The sequence below is a fragment of the Lutjanus erythropterus genome, chromosome 8 (assembly GCF_056507025.1).
Source record: "Lutjanus erythropterus isolate fLutEry1 chromosome 8, fLutEry1.hap2, whole genome shotgun sequence".
Classification (NCBI taxonomy): Eukaryota; Metazoa; Chordata; class Actinopteri; order Lutjaniformes; family Lutjanidae; genus Lutjanus; species Lutjanus erythropterus.
The window spans coordinates 42,722,719-42,735,000 of record NC_139324.1 but is presented as its reverse complement, the minus strand read 5'-3'; the positions used below and the strand labels follow the sequence as shown (position 1 = coordinate 42,735,000).

General features: G+C 40.8%; 1 protein-coding gene across 1 annotated transcript in view; it reads left to right on the top strand.

The window, feature by feature from the left end:
- htr2aa (5-hydroxytryptamine (serotonin) receptor 2A, genome duplicate a) overlaps nucleotides 1-12,282 on the top strand; it is a 44,532-nt gene that overhangs the window by 25,977 nt on the left and 6,273 nt on the right. Inside the window, exon 2 of the mRNA XM_084723930.1 lies at nucleotides 1,785-1,985. Within this exon, the coding sequence (XP_084580056.1) occupies nucleotides 1,785-1,985 (201 nt within the window). The remainder of the gene's footprint in view (nucleotides 1-1,784; nucleotides 1,986-12,282) is intronic.

Below are 12,282 nucleotides of genomic sequence, written 5' to 3'. Positions count from 1 at the left end.
AGGAAGAGTGTAATACAGACCACAAAATCTGCTTTAGACGGTTAGATGTTTCTACAAGATTTAAATATATTTTCCTTCCTATACCACAATGTGATTCAGATTGATTGTCAAAAAAAAACAACTTCTGAATAAATGTTTCAGGCTGTTTACACCTGAGAGATGCAGTGGGGACGGGAGACGGACGGAGGCGGTGCATACATTAAAATAAGAGCTTTTCTGTGGAAAAACATGTCAGACTTGCTTGTGGAGGTTAAATGTCCAAAAAAGGCCACCATAGAGAGGATTAACCCTTCAGCTCTGAGGACAAACTTTACACTCCATCAGTCGCCATGCTCTTCAACCTTTATTAGTTTCCTGTGACGTTTGGCGCTCTGTGTAAGAAGAGGCCTCTATAAATAAACCTGCCTCACCTGGATGTATAGCTGTCATAAAACATACGTTAATATTCAGAACGCTGCATGATTTCCATCTGAGGCAGAGTGATTTCAATTTACAGGAGACTATATTTAGAGACGGCTGTGAGAGAGGCATCCTGCTGTGTGTGTGTGTGTGTGTGTGTGTGTGTGTGTGTGTGTGTGTGTGTGTGAGTGTGTGTGTGTGTGTGTGTGTGTGTGTGTGTGTGTGTGTGAGTGTGTGTGTGTGTGTGTGTGTGTGTGTGTGAGTGTGTGTGTGTGTGTGTGTGTGTGTGTGTGTGTGTGTGTGTGTGTGTCCACCTGCAGTTGTCTGGAACGTGTTCCGTGTTTTTATAGCCTTCGTTCAGGTTCCGTCTGTATGAGTCCATTTATCAGCGAGCGGTCAGTGTGCAATTATCTTTGTACAGACGGACAACGAGGCCATGAAAAGCAGCAGAACGAGCAGCTAATGGTTTTTATTACAGACTCCAGTTACATTAAAATAAATCCAGTCAGGACAGAAACAAAGCTTGTTCCACTGTGTCATTAGAGAACATTCATACACGAGACAGAGAACAGCGGGAGAACAAAACACACCCGAAACAAAGACCTGAAACTACTGAATTTATTTACATGATTTTCTTTGTTTTTCAAGCTGCATTTTAGTTCTGTGCCTCCATAATAATAACAATAATAATACTAATACTAATACTACTACTACTACTACTACTACTACTAATAATAATAATAATAATAATAATGATAACAACAACAACAACAACAACAACAATAATAATAATAACACTAATAATAATAATAATCAATTTTATAATATAATAATATTTTATAATTTAATATTTTTATAATTTAGAATTTTATAATATAGAATAATTTGACAATGGAAATAATCATTAGTTGCAGCCCTGGAATATTCCCTGTATGAACTGAAAAGTATTGATTGTACATTTTTGCACACTGACAGATGCATTCATGTGTATTTTACCCGCCAGTATTTGAAGTACAGGGCTCCACAGTGTAATTCAAACACTGCCTGTGATCATTTTTCCCATCATGCACTCTGAGATAAGAGCTCTTTAACCTGCAGCTGACAGTGAAGAGCGTGAGGATGATGAGAGCTCTTCACAGGAGATGGAAGCTCCACAGATCATTGATCCATAAACTGGATCGTAATGACACCAGTTCAGATGAGCGTGATGTGTTCAGGGTGGTCACGACCACAGACACTTCAGCTGTCATCAAAGATCTTTCTGTGTTGAAAGGTTTTGTGTGTGAAATGTCAGTGAAGGTGTTCTAGAACAGACATATTGTTCTGACAGGTTTGATCAGGACCAGGACGCTCACCTCCGTCCGTCCTCTCATCCCTTCCTGCAGATTACGGCTGGCCGCTGCCCTCTGATCTCTGTCCTATCTGGATCTACCTGGACGTCCTGTTCTCCACAGCGTCCATCATGCACCTCTGCGCCATCTCTCTGGATCGATACATCGGCATACGCAACCCGATCCACCACAGCCGCTTCAACTCGCACACCAAGGCCCGCATCAAGATCATGGCAGTGTGGACGATATCAGTGGGTAAGAACACACACACACACACACACACACACACACACACACACACACACACACACAGAGCTGGTGATATGTTGACATGAAAGACTTAGTTGTCTCAGTTTGTCTCATGTGTTCTGTGTTGTGATTAAATTGACATCACTTCCCAACAGTTGACATTACTAACTATAACAGCTTCATGATGTCAGGTGGTACAAAACAAAACAAAACATACATACATACATTTAAGATGTGGAGCAGGAGTCTGTAAGATGTGGAGCAGGAGTCTGTAAGATGTGGAGCAGGAGTCTGTAGGATGTGGAGCAGGAGTCTGTAAGATGTGGAGCAGGAGTCTGTAGGATGTGGAGCAGGAGTCTGTAAGATGTGGAGCAGGAGTCTGTAGGATGTGGAGCAGGAGTCTGTAAGATGTGGAGCAGGACTCTGTAGGATGTGGAGCAGGAGTCTGTAAGATGTGGAGCAGGACTCTGTAAGATGTGGAGCAGGATTCTTTAAATAATAAAAAATAAACACTCAAGTAAAGTTCAGATACGTGAAAAATCTACTTAAGTACAGAAATGAAATCCTGTTCAAACTTTGAGGTATTTAGTGTGGACGGACTGACAGATTGACTGAGCTGTTAGCAGGTTTTACAAGAGAAAATTTGGAGGTTTGATTTAAAGGTGGAGGTTCAGCCGTTCACATGTCTGAACACATGCAAAGACAAAACTGAATCCACCATCCAGAGGCTCAGAGAATCACTGTGTTTGTGGTGAAGGATGAAACGGTCCGTCTCTGACATGTTTGTCCTTGTTCAGTGAGACACTGTCCTCTCCTCTTTATAAGTGTTCACCTCTGGGTGAATAAAAAACAGATTCATTCGTTTGAGTTCACAAACGGTTCTTGTGTGAAGGAGAACACAGAGACGCTGCTGCAGGAGGCTGTCTGCTGCTGCTGAGATCCAGTTCTGTTTATGATTCCACATCATTTTTATGGAGCTGAGGGAGCAATCAGGTCCTAATAATTGGCTTCTGGCAGCCTGGCTGCTGTCCAGCTGCTTGGGTCAATGTGGACACAGATGAGCAGGAAATGTAATGACGGGTGTGCAGACGACGGCCTGCAGCCACTCGCGCTGAGAGCAGATTACCTGTACGGCTGTTATTAACCGTCGCCAGGCGAAAACAGGCAGGAAAATGAAGAACAGCATGAAAACGTTATTTCAGTCAGCAAAACAAATCATCAGTTATTGTTTGATTGAAGCTGAATTATCTAAAATCTTTGCCACTTTCCTGTCCTGATTGATTTGTTTTTCTCGTTATTAGTCGACATGCTTTCACACTAAACTAATTAAGATGAGAAATGGTGGAAACGCTGACTTGTCTCCAGGTGGCGGTGAGCCCAGACCTCCGATTCTATCAGTTGAATGGATGGCAGTTTGTTTCCACCATGATTTACAGAAACATAACCGAGTTATCCTGGAGATAAGAGAGAGGACGAGCAGCACTTTGTTCAGGAGGCTGACGCAGACGACAATATGTAGAAATATGATAAATGAAGAAATGTCACCTGGAAACATGGATTGGTTGGATTACCTTCAGACAGAAGCATAGACCCAGGAACATGTATATATATACCCACATGTTTATAAGGCCGACTCAAACATCCAGACCAGAAACAAGCAGAAGAAAAGCATCAGGCTGAAAGTCCTCAGCTCAATGGTTTCTAACGGCAGAAGTCGAGGACGCTGCAGAAAAAAAACACATTAATGCTGTTTGTTATTGTCCGTCTTCTATAACTGATATTATGAGTCTGTTCATAAATGTCTCATTCAGCTGTTTCACATAAAAAAAAAACATCCAGGTCATTATTATATTTTCAATTAATGTATCTGTGCTGATGTTCATCAGACATCAGAGTCCAACTGTCCGTCGACAAAAAAGAAAAATAATAACTGTCCTTATCTATAAGCAGATGAACAGAGTGAAACCTGGAAGTTAGTTCACACCAAAGTCCTCAGTCATTCTGTGTCCTTTCACACCGTCGAGTCCAGAGTTTCCTCAACTTTTCTCCTGGACATGCACTTTTTAAATGACAAACTCAAATTACAACAAGCCTCATCAACTAATTGTGGGAAGAATTAATCTGTGCATAAATGAAAGTTACTGACAATTTTTACTGCAATTTTTGCATCACCTCCTATTATCTCGACTTTATTGAAAACTTAAACACGTATTAAAACTTTATCAATGAGATGTAAACACATTCAGGCTGAGTTAACAGACCATCTCATCATTTTTAATTCATCTTATCAGGAAAACAACAGAAGATTTTATCCTCCTTCCTCCTAAATGAGACAGAATCAGATCATTCATGCAGAATTAACAGGCTCCTGTTTTTTCTTCTCATCAGTAAAATCATACACACATTTTAAATGATTTATAAAAGATATGCTGCAGATACAAATCTTAAATTTGCAGAATTTCTGCCATAGTCTTTTATTTATTTGGTGACCCAAATAAAATCTCCTGTGACCCTCCTGTGGGTCTCGACCTAGAGTTTGGGAATGGCTGATCTAAAAAAGACAGGAACAGATTGCACTCATATCTGTAAGCAGCGCGGACAATCCACAGGTCAGAAGGGCGGGGTCACAAAATGTCAAACTCTGACTAATATTGGATGGTTTCAGGTGGGTGAAGTCAGGTGAGGTGTTTGCTACTGAAGAAAGACGCTGTGCACATTTACGCACAAGACACAGTAGCTGTAACTTAAGACTTATTATTTATAACATTCACACTTTAAATGTCATAAAGAAACAATAATATTGTAATTTAAAGAAGCAGAACAGGAACAACCACACAGGAGATGACTTTCCCATTTTAAACTGAAAGTTGATGTTGACTTTTTTTTTAACTTACGTTAGTTTACATCACGTCGTGTTCAAAACATCCGGTCTATTAGGAGGAAAGAGTTCACACCCAAACAACATTTTTTATAACCTGGTTATTTAGAATCTGATGGTGTCTAGTTGAGAATTTTTTATGTTGCCAAAGTTGATTAATGTTCGTATGTCGGTCATCTTGAATTCATGTCCACACAACTACTGAATCAGACATGAATTCACTTTTTCATATAATTTTGACACCAGGAATATAAAGGAAAGGTCAGCGACATGGTAAAATCTCTCCTTATCAGTGAAAATGGGAAAATAGAAAATTTTAGGCTTGTAAAATATAAACTCTGTTATTTTGTTTTGCAGAAGGTTCCTGCATCAGACCAATGAAAGTAGTTTTTTCTCTTACATCATTTCCAAGGTTGTTATACAGATGTCAATAACGAATGTGGAATAAAAGTCATAGAATATTTCCAAAAGGTCTGAGAACATGGCGACTTTTATTCCATACACGTTCTTATTGGTGTCAAGTCTCGTATGCAAATGCCCATGTGCATTTTTATTGGCATCAGGTCTTGGATGCAGACCAGCATCTATTTTTAGCAGAAGTCCATATTTGGTCACATTCCAGCATCTTCTTCTGGGCAAGAGTCCAAATGAATCTATGAGGAACATCTTTAGAACAAACTGATCCTGTTCGAGAGTGAAAGGAGAACAGAATAGAAACAAGTCAGGAGCCATTTATAAAATAAAGTTCACTCAACCTTTATTTTGACACAGAAATATATTGAAGTAGAGGTCTCATTTACAAAGTAAAAATCAATAAAAGGCACAATAAAGTTAAAGTAAAATGAATGATTAAATGACAGGAGGAGAATGATGAGACCCACTAACTTATATTTAAGAATTCATGAGGAGCCCCTTCCTAAAAAATAAAGTTTGAATAAGGATTGAACAGATGCTAATGATGTAGCCTGGTAGCTCGGTCACCAGCCAGGATCCAGGAAACACCAGCAGAGCTGCAAACACTGATCTCAGAGAAGACCTGAGCTCAATCTCTTCTGTCATTTAGAGCCATTTCCAGCTTTAGAGGTAATGAATGAGTGGCTTTAACATCGGTCCACTGTGACATCATGATTATAATACGTCCAATTAAACAAAGTCAAAGAAATTACTGTGTCACCAAGTTCAAGCAGCTGAGCGTGAAGCAGGTGGAGCAGCTAGGAGGGAGTAAGAGGGGGTAGGAGGGCATAGGAGGAGGTAGGAGGGTGTACGAGGAGGTAGGAGGAGGTAGGAGGATGTACGAGGAGGTAGGAGGAGGTAGGAGGAGGTAGGAGGGTGTAGGAGGAGGTAGGAGGAGGTAGGAGGGTGTAGGAGGAGGTAGGAGGGGGTAGGAGGAGGAAGGAGGGTGTAGGAGGGGGTAGGAGGGGGTAGGAGAGTGTAGGAGGAAGTAGGAGGGTGTAGGAGGAGGTAGGTGGAGGTAGGAGGAGGTAGGTGGAGGTAGGAGGGTGTAGGAGGGTGTAGGAGGAGGTAGGAGAGTGTAGGAGGAGGTAGGAGGGTGTAGGAGGAGGTAGGAGGGTGTAGGAGGAGGTAGGAGGGGGTAGGAGAGTGTAGGAGGGTGTAGGAGGAGGTAGGAGAGTGTAGGAGGAGGTAGGAGGGTGTAGGAGGAGGTAGGAGGGTGTAGGAGGGTTTATGAGGAGGTAGGAGGGTGTAGGAGGAGGTAACAGGAGGTAGGAGGGTGTAGGAGGAGGTAGGAGGGGGTAGGAGAGTGTAGGAGGAGGTAGGAGGGTGTAGGAGGAGGTAGGAGAGTGTAGGAGGAGGTAGGAGGGTGTAGGAGGAGGTAGGAGAGTGTAGGAGGAGGTAGGAGGAGGTAGGAGGAGGTAGGAGGAGGTAGGGTTAGGGTTTGAAAAAGTAGAAAAGAACCAGAGACAGAAAGAAAAAAATGAAGAAGAAACAAGTTGTTTTCATTAAAACAAAGAGACTCAATGTGTTTTCTCCAAACCTGATTGAGCTCAGACCGCAGCAGTGATTCATGTAGAGTCAGCTGTCCGCCTGGTTTAAAGCCTCTCAGCTCTCTGTTTGCTCCCTGCTGCCTCCACTTCATCAGCTCTGTGGCCACTAATGACCGAGTCCTGTCAGAGCTGCTGAGAGCTGATTCAGCTCCTCGTCCAATCCAGAGAACCACGACTCACATTCACTCACTCTGTAGAACACATAAATACAGTTATGTAATTTATCTGAGATCTTCTGGAGGGAACTACTCACTGTTTTGTTCTGCAGGAAGTTCCACATTTATGTGCTGTTTAAATGTCTGAATGAGGAAGCTGTGCAGAGGAAACTCTGATTCTACTGGTTCAAAAAACATAAAAACAAGACATATTAATAAGAAGATAAATAATGAACAGGCTCAAGTCTGGTTCAGACTGAAACATCTTGTGATAAATGATGTTCAGACCTTCATGTTCTCCTGAGAACAAACTACAAAAACTTTATTGACCCTTCGATGTCTCATCTAGCGCCATCATCAGGTCAACATACCTGCCAATACCTGCAGAACTAATGAGATTCACATCAGCCTCAGCTGGACGCTGGACTCAGCTGGTGATTACTGTTCATTAGCAAAAGTTAGCATGCTAACATTGTTATTGTGTGTATTATCATGCTGATGTTTAGCTCAAATTTATTTCAAAGCGTTGTTGCCTCACAGAGCTGCTAGTGTGGCTGTAAACTCTTAAGGCGTCTCACAGCGCCGTGCACTGCCTCCCTGCATCCAGTCGTTTCAGTGAGCGGAGAAAACAGAGAGGAAGTTGTTTTAATCAGACGTTTGCTGCCCACATGAATAAAAGCATGATGTGCTGAACATCTGCTGTTCATCAGCCAATCAAGAAACAGAAAATAGGTCCACACACTGTTCAGCTCCCAATGAACCACTTTTGTTGTCTGTTACGTGGCAGTGTTTCAGTCTACAACAACATCTGCCTCAGCCAGACAACATCTGCCTCAGCCAGACATTATGACATTATGAGTATAGACTGTTTCAGTGAGCAGAGAATCTCTTACTGGACTAAAGTCCCTAATAATAATTATTAAATATGAGCCTCCCTAAATACGCGTCTGTCAGGTTTAATAATTTCCTACACTGTAAAACATTTGTTTTTAAATTGCAAGGGCAAACGTGACAACCCCAAATATAAAGACTGGCTGGTGAAGGATCTGAAATAGAAAAAGTTATACATGACCTGAAAAATCTACTGAGAAGTCTGGAAGAGGTTTGTGCAGAAACCCTGAGACCCACAGGCCAAGAACCACGTACCGACCTGTCCCTCAATGAAGACGGATGCTTCTGTGAACTTAGATTATCAATCCAGTCTGTGATCTCCTGTCAGATGATTGATGTCAGCTGATCAGTTTCCTCAGTTGAAAACTGTGAGCTTCAAATGTGTCATTTAAATATCAACGTACCAGAAACATGTGACTTTTAAGAGGAATGAGAAATGACTCTGGTTTAATTCATGTTACAGTCAAAACACTGACTGAGATTGAATAAGAAACTAAATACAACTGGTTTATTGAGGTTCACTGATTAATTTGTACCCAGATTCTGCACCGTTTAACCAGCAGAGTTGGAGCTGGACACGTCCTAAACACACTGGTACCATCATCTTTAGATCGTTTATATCAGACACTTAGACTTATTGAAACTTTTGCACAGATAAACTTTGGTTGTCTTCTCATGTCCTTGTCTCTTACTTGTAGTCCATCACCTCTTCTGCTTCGTCTTTTAGAGGAAATTGGGTTTTTTTTTCAGTCTTCAGAGTGGAACAGAAAAGACTCGGAGACGTTACAGTTTGTTTTGATGATGCAACATCAGACTGTTTAACATTCAGCTGAGAAGTGAGCCTCCGTCACACTCAGTTCATTCATGCATGCTGGGATATTAGAGATCAGCCTATAAAGAGAACCAGCAGAGAAAAAACACTATAATTAGGATTAGTTTTAGCTGGAACACTGTGTGCATCTTAAATTAACTCATCTTTCATCTGCTGGAAAACACTTAGAGCTCTTACAAACCAGACTGTATTTAGTTTTATCTTATTTCTTCTGTACTGTATTCTACAGTTTTTCACCGACTCTCCTCACAGGTTTAATTAACAACATCATGAGTGAAAAGTGCAGCTGTTAACTGGCCTTCGGCTGAAGACTGAACATTGTTCTGAAACCACAACAGTCCAAAAAAATGTCCCACTGGACCAAGTTGAGTCAAGCTGAAGTAACACGGACAGAGTGAAAATAATAACGTGACACATTTCAGTTTCATTTAAACCAACACGTTCTCAGCTGGTCACAGAAACAGCAGTGTGGCCCGACTCTTCACACTGTCACTCTGTTAGAGTCTCTGTAAAGTCGGTTTTCCAGCTGCAGAGCTGCTGTTCAGTTTCCATCACGGAGACGTGGTGCACAGGTCAGATACCACCCCTCCTCTTTATGTCTGCAGGTGATGTGGATGTTTTCTGTAAATATTGGGGACTGAAGCCGCGGTTTGGATACAGTCTTTGGATGTCTATTCATCTATTCTTCATTTTGTATTGTTTGATTTTTTTTTGTGTAGTTTGCCATTTTGAAATTTAATTCACCTGCATGAAATATTGCACAACATGAAGTGACATAACACCTGAAAATAAGAACTAATGCTGCACAATGATACAACAGACATCATCCATCAGTTTTACAGGCTGATTAGTTGCAGGATGATATAACTGAAGAAAAAGATGCTGTGAACTGAAATCAACTCAAACCTTCAGACTGAACACTGCAGATATCCAACACTCTGCAGTGAAGTTTGGAGAAACCAGACAAAAACGGTGTGTTCCTCTGATAGTTCTCACTTTGTGCCTCTAATGTTCCCTCTGGATTTGTTTTGAAGTTAGTTGAGTTTTGATATACGTTCTTTTGTCTGTCTGACTTCATGTTCTGTTAATGTTCCCCAGAGCTGTTCCTCTTCTTCTCTCACATTCTCTTCGACCTTTTAATCAGTTTTTAACATTTATATGTAAATATCTCCAGGCTCAAACAAAAATAAAAAGCCGTGCCATGAAGCTGCACCGAGTCGACAGGATGAAGGGTTAAATAATGTGATGTCAGTGTGGCGAGCAGCAGGTCCCGCCCTCAGGCGGCATCACAGCAGGCCAAACATGCCTCAGCGCCACGCTACGCCGTGTCGCCCCACAGGATTATTTAAAATGTTTACTCACACACACACACGCCTCGGTGATTCCTCAAGGAGGAGGAGGAGGAGGAGGAGGAGGAGGAGGAGGAGGGAGGGGTGGCTGGTGTGAAGTCAAGCCTGCTGATGTTGCCTCTGTGAGTCGTGGTTACGCTCTGATCTGATTGGACATAACATCAGGACTTACACATTACTGCACAGACATGCATGTGTGTGTGTGTGTGTGTGTGTGTGTGTGTGTGTGTGTGTGTGATGCAGAGAAATACATCTGTGAAGAACCACATAAACATTTCAAGCTAGATTATGTAATTTTGTTCACACACACACACACACACACACACACACACACACACACACACACAGCCCTGCTGCACTTTATTAACTTTAAAGAGTTTCAGGTGCAGCAGAAACTGAAGCAGAAACAAAGTGGATATTTTAGTATTTTAACTGGATTTTTATTGTCTGATAAAGAACTGACTGAATATTTATTTTATATTGTGTAAATGAAATATGTGAAGTGTGAAAGTGAACCTTCAGACACAGATTCAAACATGTTGCAGTGATGACTGCATGACTTTAACCTGAATCTAGATATAGGATGAACAGAACAGATTACTGTTTCAGTTTTAAGGCACTAAAACACAAATACTGACTTTGTATTGGAGCTGAAAGACTTTGAGCAGATGCTTAAATCCTGTTTTCTTCAGACTGAGTCACACAGACAAACAGCAGATCTACACCACATGATCATGACTGACTGCTGCACTGCCAAAACTTTCAGGGTAAAACTTCAACTTTATTTATACAGCACCTTTCATACAAACATGCAGCCCAAAGTGCTTCACATAGCAAAATTCAAACAACAGACAGGAGAATGACAAAAATCCAAATAAGTCAAAACAACTTTTAAAAAAAGGAAGAATAAAATTACAACAATACAACAATGAAATGAAAGTGATTAGAATAAAGTGAGAGAAACACTGAGATAAAGAATAATAATTTAAAAAAAAACCTACTGATTGAGGTTGGAAGACCAAGATTATAATATTACTCCAAAATGAACAATTAAAAGCCAGATTAAAAAGAGAGCTTGCCGATCTCATGTCCAAAGGCAAAGAGTCCCACAGTTTGGGGGCATAAAAACAGAAGACAGTCTCACCAGTACGTTTGTGGGACATGAGGAACATTTAAAAGAAAAGCGGTGGAGGACCTCAGTGATCTGGCTGGAACATAAAATGAAAGAAGATCCCTGATGTATGGAGGAGCAAAGTCATTCAAAGCTTTATAAACGAGTCAAAGAACTTTAAAATCAATTCTAAAAGCAACAGTGAAGTGTTTTAAGAAGTGGAGTGATGTGATGGATTTTCTTTGTTTTGGTTAAAACTCAGCGTGTAGAATCTGTCAGAGTTACAGCCCTGAAAGAAAGGGAATGAAGTGGACCTGAAAAAGAGGAGAGAGACGGAGAGAGGAAAGGAAAGAATACTGATTCAGTGAAGAGGAAACATCTTCTGACACAAAGACGCTCATTACAGATGTTTTCCTGCTGTCACTTTTCTGCTTAGTGAAGTCTGAGGACAGAAAACATCTGCGTCACTCGTTATTTTTTATTTCTGCCAAAGATTCAACCTGCTGAGGTTCTCTGAACCGCCGAGAAAACAAGAGAGAGAACAGAGGAAGACAAATACACAATAAATACAAACTGAAGGACTGAACACAAGAATCTTCTGACATTCATTCAGATTCAAGGAGGGTCTCAGTGTCAGGAACAGGAACAGGAAGTTCAATACACAGACAAAACAGAACATAAATCATAGATGTGATAAGTGGAGGTCAGATATTAAAACTATGTGTGGTCAGATAAAAAAAAATCACAGAACTGCACGCAGTAAGATTATTGGGTGGGAATTTATTCCCCAAATGCCTAAATATATATTGTAGTTTTTTCCCCATTAGATATATTTAAAAGCTTTGGTTACTAGTTTACTTTTCAGATTAAGAGTCTACCTTGAGAGTATTTTTCAACCTGGACCCCATTTTCTCATGAGAAAATAATATTATTTTCTATATTATTATGAAAGGATCCTACAAAGACAGAGCTTTTTGTTAAAGAGGAAGATCCTTTTTGTTTAACCACAAACAGCTGATTTTAAACTCACCAGACTTCATTTACAGAAATGATCGTTTTATTAGAAGACGTGTTCAAACTGGAC